At 41.7% G+C, this 24,269-nt stretch overlaps 2 protein-coding genes across 5 annotated transcripts in view; both read right to left on the bottom strand.

Moving 5' to 3' along the window:
• The window catches only part of ebf1a (EBF transcription factor 1a), a 55,019-nt gene extending 50,084 nt beyond the window's left edge, over positions 1 to 4,935 (bottom strand). For all 4 annotated transcript variants that reach the window (XM_070962466.1, XM_070962467.1, XM_070962469.1 and 1 more), the window contains exons 1-5: positions 4,798 to 4,935; positions 3,824 to 3,980; positions 2,820 to 2,883; positions 2,054 to 2,109; positions 582 to 655 (exon numbers count right to left, since the gene is read on the bottom strand). In XM_070962466.1, the coding sequence (XP_070818567.1) occupies positions 582 to 655; positions 2,054 to 2,109; positions 2,820 to 2,883; positions 3,824 to 3,980; positions 4,798 to 4,931 (485 nt within the window). In that variant the 5' untranslated portion in view covers positions 4,932 to 4,935. The remainder of the gene's footprint in view (positions 1 to 581; positions 656 to 2,053; positions 2,110 to 2,819; positions 2,884 to 3,823; positions 3,981 to 4,797) is intronic.
• Positions 4,936 to 5,190: 255 nt separating this feature from the next.
• On the bottom strand, positions 5,191 to 16,191 carry il12ba (interleukin 12Ba). Its single transcript, XM_070962471.1, has 8 exons — positions 16,035 to 16,191; positions 15,342 to 15,429; positions 14,966 to 15,253; positions 14,734 to 14,839; positions 14,203 to 14,444; positions 13,903 to 14,075; positions 13,677 to 13,801; positions 5,191 to 5,320 (listed from the first exon to the last, which is right to left on the bottom strand). The coding sequence occupies exons 2-8, from the start codon at positions 15,427 to 15,429 to the stop codon at positions 5,191 to 5,193; spliced, it is 1,152 nt and encodes a 383-aa protein (XP_070818572.1). The 5' UTR covers positions 16,035 to 16,191.
• Positions 16,192 to 24,269: the final 8,078 nt, after the last annotated feature.

Here is a 24,269-nt window from a genome sequence, read left to right as displayed (position 1 = left end):
AAGTGGCTACATTTTGCCACCAGTCAGTTTTCTACATGTAGCTCGACATGTATTTCTGAATCCTTGCGAGGGACAATCACATGCTGCATGATGCTTTTATTGATTGTAAATGCAGTGACGGCCCTGTGAAATCTGCGCTTGCTTTAGTATATGTGACTCTGTGTGTGTGCGCTTGTGTGTATATTATGGGTAATTCGAGTCTGTCCCCCTCTGCACATACCTCATTGTCAGGACACAGCAAACTGCATGTATTACACAGACTAAGGAGGATGGGTTTGAGTAATGAGCTTTTCCTTGTCCTAATTAGCTGAACATGAGAGGGATGCACACACACACATATACACAGAAACATACACACACATCCCTATCAACAGAAATAGGCCAGGGCCCATCTCCCCAACCCACTTTGAGGAAAATGCTAAGATTCCTATTGTAATTTAGCAGAGCTCTTCACGTCTTTGCTTCCTCTACACGCCAACAAAGGCACCTCCAATGTGAGAAAAACACTCATCTTGAGTCAAAGTACGAAACATTGGCCGGACCAACAAACTGCAGATGTTGCGGGGTGTATTTTGTCTTACCTGCACATGATCTCGTGGGTCAACAGGACCCGACACATCTCTGGGTTTTTATCCTGGCCCTCATAGACAATTGCCTGAAGGATGGAAGAAAAAAAATCACAGAAATTTTAAACAACTGTGATTTCTTTTTTCTTTTTTTTTTTTCTTTTTAATGTGGCATGCTGAAAGAAAAAAAAAGTGAGCCACGCTGCAGGGGCAAATAAAAAACAGAAAAGTGTGTGTGTCTTTCATCTGGGAGTAGTGTTGTCTATCTGGCAAATGTGTGTATCGTGGGAATCCAGTCCTCCTGAACAGGAACGCTCTGTTCTGACAGAGACAGTAAGAGAGAAAGCATTTGTGTGTGTGTGTGTGTGTGTGTGTGTGTGTGTGTGTGTGTGTGTGTGTGTGTGTGTGTGTGTGTGTGTGTGTGCATATGTGTTTGTGCGTGCACGTATGTTTATATGCTGTGTACAGTGAGCAGTTGGACTGCCAGACTGGAGTATAGTGCACCATCTGGTCCATACAGCACAGCGTCCAAAAATCTAGTCTGGTTACCCCTCCAACCCCACTCAACATACTCTCCAGGGCTGTGATCACCCTGCACACACACACACACACACACACACACACACACACACACACACACACACACACACACACACACACACACACACACACACACACACACACACACACACACACACACAGAGGCGCGCGCACACACACATGCACACACCAATAAACATGCAAAAACACACGCACTCGCACAAACAACATCTCCTCCTACTCCTTTCATTCTAAGGCAAACTCTCTTCAAGCCTAATGGCACTAGAGGCAGAATTGGCAAAACAAAAGACCTGATATCAAAACAGTGTTGAAGCGGCTTATTTTCTTCATTGTCTAATTCGTCCAAACGAAGAATTCCCTCAGTGTGTGCCAGCCCACATGTGATGCTCTGTATTTCTTTGTGTGATTGAATTGGCCATAACACACTCAGGGAGAGTTTGTTCTGTTTCACATTGAGGAAATGAGGGTCAAGGTCCTCAAAAAGTGAGCTGGCATGCATCACTGTCTCTCTCAAACACTAACACACAACAGCCTCGGCACCTCACCGGGATATTCGCACAGTGTGTGCGCACAATCACCCTGCCTCACACACATACTGTATATATGTACTGCCTGATGGTTATAAAAACACACACCATCCCCACTTACAGACTGCTGTGCAGAGGCAGAGTATGAGGACACATGTCCTCTACTTTTCTGGGCCTCTGTAAATGTATTCCACAGGTAAGACAGGTCGTTTATCAAGCCGGCTGTGCTGTGCTGAAGTTGAGGGTCTCAGACACAGGCATGCAACGGGGCGGGGGGGAGGGGGAGGAGGAGGAGGAGGAGGGGGGAGGCTGTAGGTGGGGACAACATTTAGACCAACACAACCACCTGAACTGATGCAGTTTATTTTTTGGAGCTGTAGTTTAATGCAAATCTCTTACCTGTTTAGTCATTGAGTCGATGAGACGAACATACAAGTCCTGCTCTGTCCTGATGCCTGCAGAGACACAGAGTCAAAATATAGCACGATTCACATCACATCTGCAGCAAAGCTTTCCGCATTATGGCTGATATTTCAGATCACACGTTTTATTCATTCTGACCCTCCCTGTGAGGCTCTGCGTGGAAAACGAATGAGTCCAAACTGTTCCTACTGACTCTCAGTATTTGTTGCATGCTGTCAGTTTGCTTGGAACTTGAAATTTTAATTTATTTCTCTCTCCCCCTGTTGATTTTTATCTCAAAACACATTTATTAAGGACTTAATTGTGAAAACGCACACAGCAGGTTTTTCTGAATTATAATCAATATAATTAAATTATTCAGTCCAGGCACAAAGACTAAAAAAATAAATGTTAGAGGTGAGGTTGGGAAACATTACATTTTGCTGCTTTGCTTTTGTTTACTGCTGCCAAATTTGACTGGGGAAGATAGCAGCAGCAAGCACAATAATGACAATAATAATTATTATTATTATTTTTATAATTATAATAATTATAATGTTGTGGTAATAATGTATAAATAACAGCATTTAAAGCATTTTACTAATCAGATAAAACACCGGAAGAACAAAAAATAAATCCATTTAACAAAATACTCCAAAATGAAAAGAGCTTTTGTTTCCTCAGTTTCCACTCTTTGGTTTAACATATCATTCCCTCGCTGCTTTTGTTATTGCTCCATAAAAATTATGGAAACTAAACTCACCGTTACTGTAGAGGAGCTGAAGTCTATAATGGATCCCATTGTTGGTCTTTTCCCCCGTCGTTTCCTATGAAAATTAAACCAAACAGAGCCGGTCAGAGCAAGCAAACCCTCTCCTCCTGGGACTTTTACTGCGCGTCCACAACTTGATATTTTTAGATTCTCACCATGTTACGTCTCTCTAACTGTGTTCAAATCACTTCGTTTCCATCAACCACACGAGAAAAAGAAAAAAGGTTGTTTGTAGCAGCTTCCCTTTGTGTCATTTGTCTAAATATATTCTGTAAACTAAACTTATTATCTTTTTTTACAAATAGCTATATTCACAACTTTATTAACCTGTGCTGGAAATGGAAAATGCTTATGAATACATAACAAATAATAAGAATTTCTATATCCAATAAATTACAGCATAATATTAAAATGTTTTATTAACACTGACCAACAGCAGAAGGACATTTGAATCTAATAATAATGATAAACAAGCGGATACTAAATGCTGATGAATAAAACAAACATTTAGAGTAAAACACTTGCAAACAGATTAATATTACATTTAATCGACGTATCAAACGCTGATAGTGATGCTCGTTAAAAAATGGCAACACCTGCAGAAAAGAAACAACACGTGAAGTGTCTGAAAAGCCTGATCTGATATTACAAGCTGAGCACAAAAAGTGTCCACGCACGTGATTTAGTCCTTTAAGTAAATTCGTCTCAAATTGATTTCGAAGATTTTGCAATTGTAAAGAAAAGCTAAAATAATCAGAAGCGTGTAAGTCTTTCAGGAAACCACATCTTAAAATCACATCGGGGAAGCCTTCTGGACTCATGAACCCTGCTGTGTGCGTCTGGCCACTTTGTTAACACACGTCTGGTAATTTATCACTTTGCCTGAACAGGCCCTTGTTCAGCTGGCTGAAACCGAAACATTACGCTTATTTTAAAGATTTTATTATGGGCTAAAAAGTGAAAATATTTGATTTTTGTGACATGTGCAAACTCACCTTTTCCTTCTCTACAAAGTCAACGAAGGTGGTTCTCTCTATTTCCACCGGCTGACCCTGTCTGTCGTACAAAGCCAGCACGAAGTGGAAGAAGTTGGACTTGCGAAGGTTGGAGGGCGGCTGCTTCTCGAAGTGTGCCCGAGCAAGACCCACTCCGCTGCGGACACAAGCACAAACCAGCACCATCCACAACAGCGGCAATTAAAACAAATTCATTCAACACAAATGCAGCAAAAGAGAGAGATCAGCTTTAAAAGCACGAACAGTCCATTTGAAAATTCGTACCTCCATATAATTTAATTACAAGCTCTTTCTAACGCGCACACGCGCCCTTTACAGTTGAATCAGCAATAACGAACCAAATAAGTGAAAAATATTGAGCTATAGGCCTGAAAAATATACTCATTTATATTACAAGCATATTTTGGAGGGACAAATTGCTTTCATGCTGGCGGGGCTGCGGTCGATAAAAGTGTGCTGTTTATATTTTAAACTTGAGCAACTTCATTTATCGCAAACAATTGTATAAATTTTTAAAGAAACCCAAGCCGAGAAATTCAAGCTGGAAGGAAAGCCTGGGGCACGCAGTCCCTGCTCTGCTTTATCACAACCAAGAAGAGAAACAACCACCGAAGTGGGCAGAAAATCACTCACAGCACACTTTGCTCACACCAGAGTTAATCTCAGCCTAAACCCTGCGAGTCTAAAAGTACTTTTTCAGCCTCTGCTTTCCGTCCACAAATATGTTCAAGCACTTTCAGCCACATACAGCATTTAATCATGTGGGACTTAGAAACTAAAAACTTCTAAAGCCAGCAGGAACAGTGGTTATCCAACAACTACGTCCTCTGGGAACGCGTGCTGCCCCAAGTGATACAGCCGCTCCGTCTTTTAACTCGGCGGATCTTAACGCGCTCTCCCCGCGGTCTCCACGCCCCGGTGTCAGCGCAGCGCCAAGGCCGCCTCGGGCTCACCTCTGGGCGGCTGTGTTGGCGTCCAGCACTCCGGCGCCCTGCATCCATGTCCGAACCGCGTTCATCCCGGCCACCATGGGCTCTTCTTTCATACTACTCCCACTCCTCTGGATGCTCTCGTGGATGCCAAACATCAAAACGCACCTTCACACCGTCGCTATCTCTCTCTCACTCTCTCTCCTCTCTCTCTATCCTCCTCTCCTTGGCTCCCTCCTTTTTTCCCCTGCCTCCCCTCCTCTTGCGTCTGTTTGATCGCGCTGTCAGAGGAGCAAAGTGGCGTGGTCTATTTCACTTGGCGTTTAGTTGCGCGTGTGTTTCTCAAAGTAAACAAAAGACGCGACATGTGGAAGGAAAAGGGGAGCTGTCAGCATCCAGGGTTAGCTGCACCTCATGTCAGCGACTCCACAAGAAACAGAGGAGGAAGCGGCAGCTATGAAGATGAACAACGTGAGCGCGATGAAAGGGGAAGCGCAGGATGAGAGGCTGCACTGAGTTGGCGACAGTCCCCCGGATCAAGGTGCAACTGACAAAAACACGAGCAAAATGTCAGTTTCTGCAACAAACAGTCCACAGTGAGAGAGAAAGTCGAGGAGATGAAACGCGCTCCTAAGCTCCGCGTCTTTATTTACAAAGTCTTCTCCGCTGCTCAGATGAATGAAACGGAAGATTACGCGCAATTAAGAGGCAGTCCTGGGCAACAGCGGCTCCGCTCCTCGTCAGCTCCTGCTCGGGTGACTTGCGCTCTATTCTTCCCTGAGGAATCACTTTGGACCATCTCTGGGATGCCAAACAGGAGAGAACGAGTAGGTGAGGGAGGCGTGGTCTACGAGGCGAGGAGGAACGCCCCCCCTCACCCCCCCCTCACCCCCCCAAATACTGTTAATAACACGGACAATCAGCTGTCCACCAACCCGACCAGCACGCTGCCCGCCCGCCTGCCTGCTGTCCCCGCCTCGTCCCACGCAGTGTCCCGCCCCAGCCACTTAGCCAGAAGCTGTGCGCGATGTGTGTGTGTGTGTGTGTGTGTGTGTGTGTGTGTGTGTGTGTGTGTGTGTGTGTGTGTGTGTGTTCAGCGCTGACAATTAATGTATTCACGGCTATCAAACATCAACTCAGGGGAGGACATTCGTTTAATCCACGCAGTTTGCCCACAAAGGGCAGGGCGATGAGGAGAGCCGGGGTTGGAACATCTATCGTCTGTGAGCTGCGGTGTCACTTGAGCCGCAGCAATGAACATGTGCCCGCATCTGTCTTCAAAACACGACGAAACAGAATCCCATCTTCTTTTCTTCTTCATCAGATAAAACAGACACTTGTCTCATTATTACGTGACTAAAACGCGCAACAGCTCAACGAGAGGAAACAATCTGATGAATAGTTGCAGCACTTGTGTGCAGATTTAGCCGCGCTTACTCTCGTGCGTATGTGCCAAATTAATTAACACCGACAAATGAGCAGGCGTATTTTAATTTTCCACATTGTACAGGAGTGTTTCTAAATGAAACTGCTTTCAAAACATACAAAAACCCCGACTTCATTTGAACATTTAAAGTGGAATGTAAATGTTGTATTTTCTCCTCAGAACTGAACCAACTGTGTTGCGCAGTGGAAGTGCTCGTTCAGAGTATCAACTCTGGCAGATTATGAGCTTAAGAAAGTTTCAGCTCACCAAAAAGCCTGGCAGCCGCTGTGCACATTTTTCTGTTACAGCCCGATGGTTTGAAATTAGCTTTGATTAGATGCATTACATAAATCTTGCGGGACTAAGTGCTGAATCCAACATAAATATGAGGATTACAGCTAAACAGCGCTGTGTCCCGCTGTCCAAAAAATTTGCAAGCGGTCCAAAATAACTGCTCAAAAACAAAAATCATATTTTAAAAAAATGCGTTAAGTAGAATTTGCATGGTTGCTCACAGAACCGTGAAACTGCACAGTGCGCTCACATGCATGAAAAGTGCAGAGCCAAGAGCAGCTTGCAGAAAGTGAGGATGTTCCAGCTCTCCTCATGTTCCCCATCAGTCCTGTTTCTCCCCCTCCATCATTACAGAGTCATTTCTAAATTGTCAAATTGAATTGTCTGGGGGCCATCTGTTCAATAAGTACTGTTTGGTTTCTTATAATGAAATGGGAAGAATGAGAGAGTCGATTTTTTATCAGGAGGCATCTCTGAAAATTAAGATTTTATCGAAAATTGCTGAAATGAATCAGTTTGACACTTTGGTGTTGTCGGGGTCACAGTTAAAACTGCTCAATTAAGAGCTTAAAAAATGTCATTTCTAATTACAAGTGAAATCAGACTATTTTGCATAATATAATGACTTTCGCAATTAGAATCATGTCAAACGACCAACTTTCATTTTAGCATTGATATGACATTTTTCTGTTGCGTGAACGCCCTCGCGCACCGTGCAGCCAGCAGACTCAGACATAAGAGTCCAATAAATGCCATAAACGGTCAAGGTTTGACACCACACCCCCGAAATCATCTCATCATTGTCTATAGCTGTTTATTTATGTCTCCTGCTGTGGGAGGAGAAATGTGAGCACCCCACCACATGAGCACATAATAGGCCAAATAGAGATAAATAAGAGCAACGTGAGATAAAATGTCTCTTACACTCACGCTGCCTCACTTTTACGCACGCACGCACGCACACACACAGACACACACCGACACTCGTTCAGAGCTATCCTTCAGCACATTTGTTTGATTGTGGCCGGCTCTCTCGCCACGCTATGTCTGCCTTGGTCGGCATGCGGGCCAGCGCGAACACTCCGGGCCCCCGAGATGGCATATACAGTATTTATATCCACGAGAACCAACACACACACACACACACACACACACACACACACACACACACACACACACACACACACACACACACACACACACACACACACACACACTGTTAACCCAAATATCACTGTCTCAGTATCCAAAAACAGAGATGTCACTTGGGGCCCGATGATCCAGCCATGCTAATACTGTGATTTACCAATAACATGGCAGTCAGACATAAAGGTTTGCGAAACATCTCTGCCCATTACGCACAGGCAGGAACGCGCACGTCATGTAAACGATGTATAGGTGTGTGTGCGCGAGGGTATACGACTTCTATTCAAGTGTCCACATATGGGAAAGCTATTAAAAATCCCCTGCGTTGTAACTCTATTAGACATTTTGAAGTAACTGATCAGAAAGGAGTTGTAGGCGCCGCCGTCCGCCTCCTGTACAACCACCAGATGTTCTCGTAAATCAAAAGGTTGGGCTGATGATAATAACAGCCTGATTGAATTGAAGACTCATAAAAATGACTAGTTGTAAAAAGCAGGCATATGCTTATGAGAATGGGCCTTATGTCTAACAATATGCTCTCTTGTCGACATAAAAGAAGACACATATAGATGGTTAATCATTTCAGTATGCAGACAAGATACGAGCAGAATGCGCTGTCTCTGAGGCCTACATAATAAACAATGTTATCACGAGGGTGCAGACTTTAATTGTTTCTAAAACATGCAAGGGAATATTTCACTGCCACCAACCTGACAGAAAAAAAAGCTGATTTAAAGATGAAGTCAGGGCCAAACAATGAGAAATAGTTGGTACTACTTGGAATAAATAATCAATTGTAATAAATTATTTTGAATGTTTTACTGTCTGTGCAGCGCATCTGTGGCACTTCCTACCGATGACCTCTCCGGCTTCACTTCAGGTGACTTGTCGGATCTGTCAACGGAGCGCCGCGCTCACTGTGTTTAATGCAATGTTGCCATCTAGTGGCATTAAAATGACACTGCACGGCTGAATTACACCGCTTTGCGCCCACTAAAAGTCACTTGAATTCTCAAATGAAGCACTTGCATAGTAAGTAGAATGCAGATAAATGCCATCTGCCCAAATTGCTGTTTCTCTGTTCCAACTAATTAACATGGTCAACAAATGTGGACAAGGTCAATGAGACGGTGGATTCATGAGAACAAGTTGTGAATGTAATTGATCTTGTAGGCAACATCAGATGATAAACTGCTGGAATAAATCATGTGGATTACATTCAGATCTGGTTTTGTCTTAAAGAGGGATTTAGATCCTTTCAAACTGTCTTGATTTTGCTTCTCTTGTGTTGAGGGAGTACGAGTTTTGAGTTTTTAAGTTAATAATGGATATGAATTTTAAGTTTTTGCGGCTATGTTAAGGCACAGGGAAATGTCTATTTAATTTCTGCAGAGGAAGATGGCTCAGGTGTGTGTTTAGGGTAAAATAATGAAAAATAAATAGAATTTCATACACTCTAAGATTTAAGATGACTCAGACATCATTTTGATTTATGTTTGTAACTCGGAGTCAACCTCTTTGGCTTGTGACTCATTAAAATGAAGCAGTGCTCAGCTGCAGCTCCTCCTCACCAGCTGCATGTCTGTGCGTCGTGACTCCTTCAGCCAAAGACTGTTTTGTTGCTGTTGTATTAGATAATTTTTAGAGGTCTGAGAGACCTAAATTTATCCAGCAATTAAGTAATAAACAGAGGTGTCCAAACTTTTTTCCTCCAGAGGGCTAAAACAAACTTAATGTTGGGCCACGGGCCAAAAGCAAATGCCTATTGTACCATAGGCTATTGTTAAGATGTAAAATGATACCAGGATGACAAGTTCCTTTAACTGACTGACTTCCTGTGAAGCGTCACTTTGCCTGCTGTGCTCATATTATGAAAAATAATGAATAATTAGGGATCCCCATTTTCACAGAGCATGTAACAGCATAAACAGTCAGTCATCCATCCACCCATCCACCCATCCATCCATCCATCCATCCATCCATCCATCCATCCATCCATCTTCTATACCCAGCTATCCCTTCCCGGGGTTGCAGGGGGGCTGGAGCCTATCCCAGCTGTCAACGGGCGAGAGGCAGGGTACACCTTGAACCGGTTGCCAGTCGATCGCAGGGCAACATATAGAGACAGACAACCATTCCAACACACTTACACCTAAGGACAATTTTAGAGTCACCAATTAACCTAATGAGCATGTTTTTGCTCTGTGGGAGGAAGCCGTAGTGCCCAGAGAGAACCCACGCATGCACGGGAAGAACATGCAAACTTCACACAGAAAGGCCCTGCCCAACCCGGGGATAAAACCGGCGACCTTCTTGCTGTGAGGCACGCGCACTACCTGCTGCACCACCGTGCCCCATAAACAGTCATCTATATTAGACATTAAAAACTCAGACTTTTTACTCGCTCTTGAAGCAAGCGTCTTCACATTTCTCACATTAAAAATGAAAAGCCTCATATGTTACACAGTGACATCATCAGGACTGAGGACCAACCGATCCACCAACGGTCAAACACTGTGATTCCACTTGTACCCTTTGACATTCTGTTGTTTGTTCCAGTGTGGCTCGTGTGGGACAAGCTGCACACAATCCATCATTATAGAGAGACTGGAGCTAAGGTCATGGCTGATTCACCACCACTCACTGTGAACAATTAATTATCTTCATCACTGTCTCTTCTATCTCACTTTCCCCCGTTTATCTACACAATATCACCCTGTGCAGATTAATTGATTATAATTTCAGATTTTTCCAAGCAAAAATGTCAAAGACTGAATGGTTCCGGCTTTACAAATGTAAGGATTTGATGCTTCTGCTTTGGTTTTACAGAACAGTAAGCAGAACATCTTTGGGTTTTGGACTGCTGGTCAGATAAAACAAGAAATTTGAATATATCCTCTTCAGCTTCAGGAAAGCAAAATATGTATTTTTCACTTTTTTGCGACAATTTATAGACAAAACTTTAATCGATTCATTTAGAAAACAACTGACAGATTAATTGATAGTAAAAATAACCATTAGTTACTGCATTTGTGGAAACTTATACACATCTGCACTATTTAACATCAGAGCTCAATGGCCTTCCTCTGATCGGCTATATAATCTGTAATTTGAACAAGGGAATCTATGCACACACTGATATTGATGTACTTGGATATAATGACGTTTAACTTCACTTCCAGCAGAGCCACACAGCATGCATCTCTATAGATCTTGCCTTTCACTTTGCATACAGGGGAACTGACGGACAAAAGTCGAAACATTTACCAAAAATGTGTCATGTGCCCTGCAACATAAACCTAACAACAAAAAAAAATCAAAGATCAGGGGAGCCGGGTTTAATATGTGTTGGCCCCTGAAAGTGCTCACATCACTTAACCTCTTCTGCTTTTACAACAGGGAAGTGATGGTTCACCACAGACTCCTGACCAGCCAAGTTCCTGAGCGGTACTGAGAAGGCTCACTGTGATGCTGTTTGTTTGGGTTTTTCTTACATGTGATGTGGAATTTCAGTAATAGATAAATCTGTGCATTGACTTCGCGAAAAAACTGCAGAAGAATTTTAGATTACTTGGATCTGCTCTTTGTTCCTGAATGTGATGAGTTCCCATTAAATAACACTACAATGCATTCAAGTGTTTTCAAGCTGTGTAAAAAGACACAACTTCTTTCACAGTGTACATGTGATCTAGCCTGAGAGTGATTTCTAAGATCTGTAATTATCTGTTACAAAAGACTACACACGTGGTCCACAGAGCAACATTTCTCATCTTCTCATCTCACAGGCCACTGATGTGTGATGCCTCCAAGTGTTGTAGGACTGAGTGGCAACCACTGTGTTTTTTTACTCCTGATTAAAAGCTGTTAAGTTGACAAACCCTTATCTAGTTTGTGCACTAACTACAAATAATTAAAGAAAGTAATGCCACAAAGAAAAAAGTCAATTCCAAAGAACACATTCAAAATCTTACGTGCGTAAAAATACAGAAGTATTGGTGGCAACATATACTTCAACTATCAAAAATAAAAGTACTGTGCAAAAAACCTGCATTAATAAATACAGTACTGCAATATCATTACTGATTCACTGATGTGAATAATATAGGTTAAATTTTAATGCTGTCAAGGTGGAGCTAAATTTAACAATTTATACTTTCGGTAGTCTGATCTATAACAATGCATATTTTAGAAACTGCTCATATGTTTCACTTATAAATTATCAATCTGAGAAGAAACTAGTAACTATTAACTATTGAAATGTAGTGGAGTCAAAGTACAATAAATATTCTAATAAGTAAAGCAGAAATACCTAAAATGAAAACTCAGAACATCTGGATTAAGAAATAAATACAATTCATCTCCACTCAAAGGCCACAGCCTGTGATGAGGAGTCACAAGTGGACATTGCTTCATTATAAGGAGTCACAAGCTACAAAGCCTGACTACCACCTACACTCACCTAGTACTCCTACTTCTGGTGTCAATCACTGGAATAATGTGTCATTGTGGTGTGGGTGACCTATGGTTAACCTGCAATCACTCGTTTTTCTCAAGAGCATGAGTAGCACTTCCTCTGCAGTCAAGGACAAACGTTTTTGCCAGCAGTGACTGATATTGTCCTCTGTTGTTCTGTGTGTGAGGTTTCCCTCATAGGGATGTCTGAAACAAAACATATTGAGGAACTCTGTCTCAGAGCTCAGTTTTCATATTACTGTACTTCATTCACATTATCTTACAGGGTGAAATTTAACAGAAAACTTGATTTTTGACTTTGCAGTTTGTCAGCTGATCCATTGTGAAATTATGGTTGTTCACCAGCGCGTTTTGTGATGTAAGGCAGATACAGGATGATATCAAAACATTATGATTTGGCTGATGAATCTGTAGATGCACTCACAAGAAGAGAGTGAGAGAGATGGGAGAACACAACACAAAAATGACACTTTTCTTTATATCTAACACAGGAAACACTATGCATGTCTTATCTTCTTCCAGAGAGCAGGATCAAAGCTGAAGGACAGTTCCATGATTTGCTGCACGGTGACGAGAATTTCCACCAAAAAGCCACAATCTCACCTGACTGGCAGGGAAAAGCCGAACACCTCTGTGAGCAGCTGATTACATTTAAACCTTTTCTTTATTGGTCAAATAGAAACAACTACTGAGGTTTCTGTTCTCCACGAAAGGTAAAACGTGGTGAGTGAATTTTACAGGCCGTGTTGAGGGTCATACAAAAATGCGGTACTATAGGAAATTTTGTACAAAGTTTCTATATGTCACACGTCTGATGTCTTGAATTAGGCAGGAAACAAAACAAGATTGTGTTAAATTTCACTCTATTTCACACACACCATGATATAACATAGGATAAATAAAAATCAATAAGAGCATATAAATAAACACCTTTCTTTAGATGTCCAGTTTTGGGATTCTCTTACGTTTGTCCTTCTTGTTCTTCTTGTCACTCCTCAATCTGCAATGGCACAGAAATAATGAGAAATTAGTCTGAAATGTCTCTTATTTTCCAACTGTGGGCTAATATATTCAATACTATTCAAGCTAGAAGCTGTAACTTATGAGTTCCTGAGAGGTAACTTCATGTTGCCAAGAAGATAACTACTGTATGTAAAACAGCCCATTGATCAGTGCAAAATTAGTAATAGGTGAGCAGCAAAAGTTACATGCACTGTACATCACATCCTTCAGGCTATGATGCACCAATTTCTGTATGAAAACAGCACTCAAGCAGTATTCATAGAATTTTAACTCAGTCTGACTATTAAAACACATCACTTGGAGTGATACAATGTCTTTTTCTCGTAGAACTCAAGAAGCAAAAAAGACAGAGGGGGAAAGTAGAGAGGGCAGGAACACTGCGGCTGCAAGGCATGACAGACAATCTGGTAGAGAAGTAAAGGTACTGAGAAGGTTTGGTTTGCAGACAAGAGGAGAGTCAGCTGATTGGCAGAAGGAAGGAAAACAGGGAGGATAACTGGCAAACATCAGAGGGACACAAAGACTGAACCTCCCACTTCACCCTGACCTAAAGTGGCTCCACTCGCTCCACTGTGAGTTGCAGAGAGCATCTTTAGCTCGGACGCAGACGGTCTTCGTCTTGCGCTTAACTTGAAACTGACAAATGTCTGGAGAGACAGTCAAGATCTACGAAATGAAGAAAAAAAACATCATTCAAGTTTTCTGTCTGCAGTTTCCAGACACAAATATCTTGTTGTAAGACTCATCACTCATTAGGGTCCTCTTACGTTTGCGGCTTTTGAGTCAGTGCATGGGTTGGCACAGCTTTTGCACGGCCCTTTGAGCTGTGCAATCTGGAAAGTGAGGGGGAAGTAGGAGAAGGGACTGCTCCAGGAGCTCGGGTAACTCCACTTTATCATCGTAGTGTTGACTTTTCTGATCCTGACCGTGTCAGGTTTCACTATCAACGGTGAAAGCAAAAGACGAATGAGGTGAAAGCAACAAACAGGAAGACAAACAGATGAAAGAAAGTAATGTTGTCTGTGCAGGAAAAATAAAAACGCCTTGCAGTCCCAGAGATGTCTCACCTATCTCTGACAGGAAAAAGGTTTTAGAGTAGTTCTCCACCAGGAAGTGCTCAGTCCTCACATAGAGATTGATGTGGATCCACAGGCTCTCCTCAGCATAGGGACAGTGCCGCTTGTCCACACACTGGATCTTGTGTCCGCTGTCGTCCACTGAACAGATGAAGTTACTCTGACGTGAAGAGCACGTCCAATGCTGGCCGCTGGCATCCACAGAGCACCGGGTGACGCTGTCATCAGAAGCACTGCATAGAATAGAATAAAATTCATTTGATTCAGACGACACACTGACTATAAGAGGCTACAGCACAAGCAAAACATACATCATTTAGGAGGATTCTGCAGCTGTATTAGTCTGATCCCTAGACATGGTCTTGATCCCCAGACAACATTAAAAAAGCACTTTGTTATGCTTCCTTTCACAAGGAGGTATTTATGGATGTCACTGAGTAGTCTCAGCTCTGACATGAGTCTGAACACTGTGTTATTATTGGAGAGCCGAACAGAAAACATTTCAGCAGTTTGGGAGCTTACCGTCGAGCTTTGATAAATGCGACTTTGCCAACGCGCATGCTGTGCCAGGTCCAAGAGCAGTGGAACGCTCCGTTGTAATTTTGAGCAGAGCACTTCAAGTAGTCTTCTGATGAGAAAAGATGCAGAAACAGGAACACAAAAAACAAACAATTTGAAAGATGATTTTTTTTTTTTACTTCAATTCTAGCTGCTGTATAACAGTAACAGAGCAATGTCTTAAATTACACTGTACCAGGGTCAGCCTTCACAAGAATCTTCCTCCTCTTAGTTTCGTCCTCTTGGATCAGGACCACAGTGTGATTGAGGAGCGATCCGTCCTCCCTGTGGCAGGTGTAATTGCCCCCTCCTAAGCTTTCCTCCAGTTGCACCAAATATGAGTTTCCTCTCTGTGTTTCCATCACTCCATTTTTCATCCAAAAAATATCCCGACTCTTGATGTCTCTCCCCATAAGCTCCTCTGGCAACTCCAGGCAGCTCAGGGGCAGCTGGCCCAAAGTGCCGTCCACCTCCACAACCAAAACTAACAAGAGGACATACATTGAATGAGGTTAAGGAGGAGTGATTTGAACTTGGCGTTAATGATGTGTTTTCACAGAGACCAAACATACTGTGGGGCAGCAGGGTCCAGTGGCTCATAGGACTTTGGCAGCTGCCTTGTAGAAACGCACAGAAGACGATGAAAAGAAATGACTTCATCTGAATGACACAGAGAGAATGTAAGGTGTGGACAGTGACACGAGGAAAGCGAAAGACGCCACATGGGAAATAACAAAATCTCGACAGATATCAGTGCACATCCCCAAAGACAGGACATCTTTAGTAAAAAACACAAAAAGCCATAGCACTGCTTTGGAAATTAGTCAATTAAGTAATTAAGTCAATAACTTCAGTAACGAATAAGTAATCAGTAATTTAATAACTAAAAGAAAAGCAGGATAAAAGCAGGACAACACAAAATCTCAATCAAGTGCTTAGAGAACAATTACGCCGGCCTTTCTGACATGACAAAACACAAACGTCAGTTTGCACAAGTTTACGAAATAAAGACATGTCTGTCTCTCTATGCCAAAGTTACAGAGATCTAGCTATGTTTCCATCCATGCCATTTCAATCGATGACAGATAGCAATTAGGAATATAAGCCATTTAACTCATATTTGTGGAGTCATGTCTGGTCATTCATAGCACAATGTTTACATATTTTACTGACACAATTAAACCTGCAGCTACACGCTAATCACCTCCACTAATCTCTTCTATTAATAAAGTTAGAAGCATTTAACTGTTCAACAAAAGTCTTACCTTGACATGAGTTTCCAGAATGAATGGCGACGCTTGAGCTCCTGAGCGACTTTTAAGCGAGTGACACGGCCTCCTGACATTTCAGGGAAAATTTTCCCCACATGGCCCGAAATAGAAAAAAGTCCAGAGGAACTTCACTTTCCAGTGTTGACATGAACTGAGGAGGACATCCACCTTTGACTCACTTCCACATCTGAGCCTCGCCGGCTAATGCAGCAATCCTCTGTAAATGGCCTCTTAAGCGCTGCAGAGCAGCATTCAAGGGCTATTCCAGCGTAACAGGAGCATTTAATGTGAAAGTTGTGTGCTAGCTGTAGCTATAACTTGCAATACCGGTTTGTAATACCAGCTTACAATGACCTGGATGAATGAGAATACCGGTTTGTTTCCTTTCAGACTGGCAACTTTCCCCATTTCATTTTCCTTTTGGTCAGGGCATTTTGTCACACTGGCAGGTTGACACCACAATGAGTTCCGACCAAAGCCTGTGTAATATCAAGCCTTCCAAAATTTCTCGGAGCTTCCTTGAACAGTTTCCAGCACAATGGGCTATTTTCTCTCATTATTTCAAGTATTTTGGCGAAAATAAGATTCAAACTAGCACAACAAAAATGTCAATGCTACATAGGTTCGCTATATAAAGTACTCCAACTACCACAGGAAAAACAATTAGCTTGTTTTGCCACACACCACCTAGCTAGTACATCGTCACACTGACACGAGACTAAAAAACAGAAATAGGTGATACTACCGCCATACTTGGCATTAGTTGGAGAAGAAATACAGAACGTTTTTTACACTTTAAAAGAAAAAAAGACCTACTTTCGCTTTTTCTGGCAAAACTTTGGCGTTCTCCCAAAAAAAGTTTGGCGTTATCCCGTTACACAGGGCGTCTTTAATTGCTCGTGTACACTAGTAGTAACGTTAATAGGACTTCCGGTCCAAATCCTTCAGAATAAAAATTAAATTAGTTACAAAACTTCACGATTTGTGTATGACAGTATCTTATATTCACACTGTTATTTAATCAATAAATTGTTTGATTAATAATTAATAAAAAAATGTCAAAATAGCCTACTCCTCGTGAGCACTGAAGTCACGACAGAAATGGACCAATTTACAGAGCTTTAAAACTATTTTTAAAAACTGTAAAACTAAGATTTATGGCATAGGCTGTTAATATTTTCCTCCCATGATGTTACAATTAGTCTACAACACAAATGTACTTGAGGTACATTTGTCATTGTTTGTCTGGCCATCATAGAGGTTATAATATAATTAATTTCAGGTTTTTTTCCCCCTGTTCCTTCTTACAGTGTGATACTCTGATCACTTTGGGCCCGCTCCTGTCCACTAACATAACAACAGTATCAACATCAACACTAGTGGTATTTTTTGTCTATTTTTTCTTTGCCCATTCACGTTCTTATTTGCTTTGGTGTGAGGTAACTCTCTCTCTCTCTCTCTCTCTCTCTCTCTCTCTCTCTCTCTCTCTCTCTCTCTCTCTCTCTCTCTCTCTCTCTCTCATGTGTGTACACAGTCATGTGTGTACCACTTAATTCTGTTGTGCATTCCCACTGTGATCGGGAAACATCAGGGTGTTTATTGTGTGAATTATGAGAGTTACTTCTGCCAGTTATTTGTCAAACAAAGAGGTGAAAGCCCATCAGAGTAAAGGATTTCTCACCAGAGCCACTGGATGAAATCAATTGTGCTTTGTGTTTTAAAAAGTACAAGTAAATATGATGGTGTAGCATCATGTTTCCATGATTCATTGATTTTTCATTGACACTTTCAGATTGATTCCCCTTTTTGAGTTGTACTCCAGGATCAAATATGACAAATCTTGGACACTTCTTCAGCAATATTTATGTAAATCAAGGAACAATATTTATGACAGCATCATTTAATATCATAGCATGTGATTTATCTTTGTTATATCACAATGACGTCACTACGGATTGTCAAGTATGTGTTGTGGGATTGTGTGCATGCCATTTAGCTCTGCGTGTCAAACAGGACTGACAATCCTCAATAGCCTGTTCACAATCATCATCATCATCAAAGTGAAACCAGGAGAAGGAAGGAGCTGGAATAGCCAGGTCAAAGAAGAAAGTCACAGCTGGAAAGCGAATATGACATATTTAGGATAAAATGATAAAATGGACAACAAATGGGTCAATGAGATCGAGATAAGAAAAATGAAAAGGAACATGAGCGGGTCAGAAGACGGGACTTGGCCCAAATAGGTCGATAGACAGAGGACTGGGTTTCTCAAGGCCTATTTCTTTACACTTTTAGATAAGCGGTGCCACAACTGAAGACTTCTTAGTCTCATAATAATTAAAGTAGCTGAACAAAGCAACCTTATGCATACACAAACTGCAGCTTGAGGAAATAAGAAAATTATTGCGAGGCATGGTGGCAGACAGGTGGATACAAAACAGGATATTTACCAAAAACAGAAAACTTTTGTCACAGATGTCACATTATTAGCTGAATCAACATTGCTTTCTTGTAGTCATCCTTTTCTTTTACACATTGAGAAGTTAGAACAAAACCATTTTTGAGTTATCCAGTTTGCTTTGTGTCAATGTGTTTTAATCACATTTTGAGTGATAAAAAACCACAAGGAAGGAGTTCTCTGTACTTTCCTATGTGGTGTCTATTCATTCCAGTTGTACTTAGATTCAACATATGCATGTGACCTTGCAATGCTGTAAACGCACACTACCATAATTACTGGCCAGAACCTATTCATGAAATGATCATGTATGATTATACCTCATGGGATTTTTAAGGACAATGATCAGTGATGAGCTATTTCTATTTTAGTGTATGTGATGTTAAGCAGAATCATAAACACACAGTGATGAAACCTGTGGTCAGTTTTACTTTGCATGCGAGAACATGAACTCAGTACGGCTTTTATCTGCTTCCTGTTCATGTTGTGTTTGTGTAGCCATGATATACACAGAAACTCTTGAAGCATGTTGACTGCTGTTGAAAAACCTGTACAATCATTAGCATTTTTCACTTCGCTTCTGGGGAAATCATATCCATCAATCCATCCATCCATTTTCTATGCCGCTTATCCATTTCGGGGTCACGGGGGGGCCGAAGCCTATCTCGGCTGTCAACGGGCCAAGATAGAGGCGGGGTACACCCTGGACCGGTCACAGGGCACATACACACACCATTCACACTCACACCTAGGGGCAATTTAGAGTCACCAATCAACCTAATGAGCATGTTTTTGGTCTGTGAGAGGAAGCCGGAGTGCCCGGAGAGAACCCACGCATGCACAGGAAGAACATGCAGCCTTCACACAGAAAGGCCCGACCTGGGAATCGAACCTGCGACCTTGCTGTGAGGCACGCGCACTACCTGCTGCGCCATCGTGCAGCCCCATATCCTTTAGTTAAATGTAATAATCTTGCAGCGGATCATCTGAGGTCGTGTGTCTGAAGACTGTGCGCCAGTGAGCCAAAGAGTAAATACAGGAGTCTCATGAAGGCAAACATTGGCGTACTTGTCTTTAATTTAAGACCAGATGTAGCTTGTTGTGTAGTATTTGTCTTTGACCACTAGATGTCCTCAGAGGCTTACAGGTGTCTGCATATCTTCATTGCAGGTTCCATTTGAAACGAAAAGTTGTCCAATCCCAGAAATTCCACATATTAAATCCTTGTGGTTTGATAAGTCATGCAGTCTGTATCATCAAGCAATTTAATTACATCACACATGCTATGGCATATGTGTACTTTTGCTTAGCACAGGGTCATATTTAATTAAGTATGTCTGGTGTCCGTGCTCAAGTGTCAAAACTTGATGTTGTGCAGCTGTTGAGAATTACACGGCTGGGCAAGAGGCTCTGTATAGGCTTGTGATCTGTGGCTCTGCACTGGAATGTCTCCCAGATGCCCCGAAACCGTAACAGCTGGAATGAAATCAGCGCAATGATCTCATCTGTGTGAGGGATGGAAAGTTGGGAACAAAAGGAAAAAAAAAGACTCTAATGATGTAATGTGTGTGTGCACATGTGTGTGGTAGAGAAAGGAGAAGAGGTGAGAAAAGAAGTGGATGGTGGTACAGAAAGATCAAGTCATATGAAGTGGTGGATTCTGCACCCTGATCCAAGGCTCCTCTCCTGTTGGCAGAGCTCTTTGGTTTTTCAATATGGACAGACCTCTATGGCATTTCATGTGTTTTGGTAGGCATTCTTGAGGCTTAGCTGGTGTACGTGTGGGTCTAGGTTAATGCAAATTCTCTCTCGAATAACCGCATTTGGATAGAGATTCACACATTTATGGAACTTTCTCTGGCTGGGAATGACAAACACTGTACTCCAGTTCCTGCATGGAGAAGCACTCATTAATACAAGACCACATTTACTGTGTAAATAATGATGAATTCAAAGTGCTGAGGGAGGAATTTCCAGCATTGTGAACTGAAAGCCAGAGGAGTTTTGACTAGAGAGGGCTGATTCCCATTCATTCTTCCTGTCTTCTCATTCTACATCCAGGGCACTCAGAGGTTCAAGTTTAACTTTACTGTACTTACTGTACTTTACTCGCTCTGTAGCAAAAGGAGGCCTCTAGTGGCCATAGAAATTATGACCGGAACAAAGGAGGAGGTGAAGTTGTGTAGTATGAGGATTGAGAAAGTGCATATTGAGGAGTCACTGGCAATCAACCCAATCGACCTTGTTTAGGTAAGAGGATGTGTTCAAAGTGCTGTATGTATGATGTGTGGACCCCTTACAGTTTAGGGTCCACAGTTAGGGAGTGGAGGATGCTACAGGTCCTCTGTTAAATTTTGCACTAAGGCATCCAGAGAGAGAACCGTGCACACGCTTTTTATTGACTTTTGTTCTGCTTTTAATTGTATTTAGCCTCATGTTCTTGCATACAGGCTCTTATCTAATTCTAAAATGGATTTTAGTGAAGCATGTTGGCTCAATGAGTTCTTAATGAACAGATCTCAGGCGGTTAATGAAACCCTGTCCTGTAAGCTCTCATTTTACTCTGGATCCCCTCAGTGTTGTGTGCTTTCACCACTTTTATTTGTTCTATATACAAATGAGTGCCAGAGCAATTATGAATCAGGATTTGTCCTTAAGTATGCTGATGACTCTGTAAACGTGAGCCCTCTGCAGGTCAACCTTACGCAGCCTTTCTACAATTTGCTGGTTTTGCAGTCTTTTTCTTAAAAATAAGAAATGGAAAAATTGTCAAGCTGTGCTGTGAAATGACTGGTGCTATTTACAATGACCTTCAGCAGCTGTATGAAGTGACGGTCATCTCACAGCACAGACCGCTGGTTTAACCCCTCAACATGCATTTATTACATGTTGAGTTCAAGGTGCTTCCATCAGGGCAGGATTTTGTCTCCCCACAGCTAGCCATAACAGATACAGCTTGTCTTTTGCTCCATCTGCTATTGATTGTTTTAGACAAACTATGATGCTGGATGTCATTACATCTATGGATCTTGTGCTGGGTTTGTGTATGATGTATGTATTTGTGTTGGACTAGTGTCTCTACTCTCCTTCAGTCTACTCCATGTCTTCATATTTGTGTTTTTAGCTGCCCACTGTCATTGTCTGATTTATTTTTGTTTTAAAGCATTCACAATTAACTGAAGTAATCCTGCAAATGTCCCATTATTTTTTATTCCTGCTTATCATAAAACAGGCTCTGGTTAACTAACAGCAGTGCTTTGAGCTAAATGCTAATGTCTGCATGCTAACATGAAAGTGCTCAGTATGTTAAGAATAAATGTTAAATGTTGAATCTTTAGCAGATCAGTATGTAAGATTTTGGGGGATCTATTGGCAGAATATGGCAGAAATGGAATATAATAATTAGAAGTATATTTTAGGAGACAGCAGAGAGTGGAGGACACCATGCCCAGCCTCAGGCTACATTTACACATAGCGAAAACACATATGTTTCATGCAGTTTGGCCTCTCGTTTACACGCAAACGGAGTTTTTTTTTTCACGGAAAACGATCATTTTTAAAAACTCCGGCCAAAGTGGAAATACTGAAAATACTTAACGTCATGTGAGCGACCTATCGACACCATATTTATCCGGGTTCATGTAAACATCAACATTTTTAAAAACAATGTTGTGTGCACAATGTTATTTTTGAAAACGAAGGGGCCAAAATATCCGTTTTGCAAAATACCCTGCTACATGTGAACGTAGGCTCAGACAGGCAGACAAATAACACAAAGGGAAAGGAGAAAAGGAAAACTCTAGGGACAGACAGGTGAGCAGATCCTAACAATAATGATGTTTAACATGTGTATTGTTTACCATTTAAGAGTTCTCAGTTTAGTGAGTAATCATGCTAACACTTGCTAATTAGTGCTATCGATTTGGGCATAAACCAAAGTTTTGGACAAATTGAAATTTTGACCCGTGGTGGCACTAGAGCAAAAGAGGAGGATGACCAAAGTCAAAATTCCATCCAATGGATGTTGAATTATTCCAGTCTGGACTGAAATTGTGGACCAAATGACAGGCAGATATGCCGACATTGCTATCTCAGAAGCCATGCTATCCGTCTCAAGGTCATCCTCATACCTTCATCATGCACAAATAAACAACCTTGCCTCAATCAAAGAGGGTCAAGACTGAATAATTACCTATAATACAGTATCACTTCTATGTCCTTTATATGACAGATTTGACAAATGGGTGCGTTCGGCAGCTCTATTTAATGGCCTTGTGTCCTTTTGCACATTGTATATTGTACCTCCCCAACAAAATACGAAAGGATGCCACTTTCCTCCAAAGACTGTTGATTAATCAATGAATTCTGTTAATTATTAAAAATGCCTGAATTTACATTACAGTCCAAACTCTTGACTCTGACTTTATGTATATCAAATCTTCTCTTAAACTAAAGCAGAGAAGAACAAACGCTGAAGCTCATTTCAGAGTAAATAAGTGAGTTCACCGGGTTCAATAAGTTTTAATGCCAGACTGTGGATGCAGATGAAGAGTTATTAATGAAACCAGCGTCCCACAGTGCCACAGTCTCTATCGTCTTCTCTCAGGAAAATAGAGGCTGGCACTGGCCCATTTATCGTCCTCTCTCAGAGGAACAGGGTCAGTGAGGGGTAGCCTGCTGGAGAGAAAGTGTAGGTGGAGGGATTTTCTCAGGCATTATATCACCTTTCCTCAGACTGCCTACGAAGTGTCTCGTCTAACACTGGAGAAAAGTCACTTTATTTAAGTTCTGGTATAATTTTTACAGCAAAAACTTGTTAGAGAAGAAAATATTGTTCTTAAGTAAGGGGAGGGATTACGCTTGAAAGAAATCAATGTGATCAAAGTGTCTATCAAATGGCCTGATGGTTTGGTTTTACAAAGAGGCCCTTTGTGTGGAACAAAGAGTGTTTTTTTTTTTCCTTTTTGTGTGCCAGGATTCTCAAGAAGAACTGACGATTCTCTCAATCAATAAGACAGGAGGAAGGGAACAAGAATATAGTAACACCAGAGAGTGTTTAGGGCATTGATTTTCCTATTGTGTGCTGAGAAGGAAGAGATTATTATGGGGAAGTGCACACTGACAGCTTTGTTGGAAAGACACAAGGGAGGGGTATTCATCATCTCGTGATTGATACCATATAAAATACTGTAAATCATAATTGGCATTTTTGAATAAAGGGAGCGGGATGGGGATGCAGACAAAGTTCTTAGTAACCTTCCTCCCGTCACATATTTGTGTTAACTAAAATAATGACAGTGTGCCGGAGTTTTAGATTTTTAAGGGGATTCACGTGGCAGACCAGGTAGCAATAATTGGAATTACATTCTCAAACTATGCATTACTCTGACACTTGGATCGCTCCCATCCTGGTTCAGCCCAGACTGGTGATATTAAAAATGCACAGGATTAGTTTCAGTGGATCACACAGGGGCCATTTCATTTAAACTCTGAATGTTCTTCTTTATTTCCACAGAAGGTAGTTTTCCATTTCAAAGAGCGCGTGCTGTGTGGGATGGAGCTTTAGCCCTTTTTTTGCCTCACTCTGTGGGTGGTACTGTCGTATAAAAAAGGAGCTGGTTCATGCAAAAGATGTTGTTGTTTCTGTCTGACATCTTTATCAGACTGTCTCATTAGGTCAGTGACTGTTTGTGTGTGTGCATAAAGTGCGTACACTTAAACCAAAAGAGGACAAATAAGCTGAGTGACTCACAGATCACTTCCCTCTAAGT

The sequence above is a fragment of the Chaetodon trifascialis genome, chromosome 5 (genome assembly GCF_039877785.1).
Source record: "Chaetodon trifascialis isolate fChaTrf1 chromosome 5, fChaTrf1.hap1, whole genome shotgun sequence".
In the NCBI taxonomy this organism is placed as follows: Eukaryota; Metazoa; Chordata; class Actinopteri; order Chaetodontiformes; family Chaetodontidae; genus Chaetodon; species Chaetodon trifascialis.
The sequence above is the reverse complement of the archived record's forward strand: the minus strand, read 5'-3'. Positions and strand labels throughout refer to the sequence as shown.

Bases quoted from the DNA above. Each gene is read 5' to 3' on its own strand.
- il12ba (XM_070962471.1), bottom strand. From the start codon at position 15,429: ATGAAGTCATTTCTTTTCATCGTCTTCTGTGCGTTTCTACAAGGCAGC. The intron at 14,445-14,733 runs GTAAGCTCCCAA...TATTCTATGCAG, and splicing joins GCATTTATCAAAGCTCGACG to TGCTTCTGATGACAGCGTCA. The intron at 5,321-13,676 runs GTGAAGTGGGAG...TGTTTTTGTCAG, and splicing joins TGGAGCCACTTTAGGTCAGG to TTGCACCTTGATCCGGGGGA.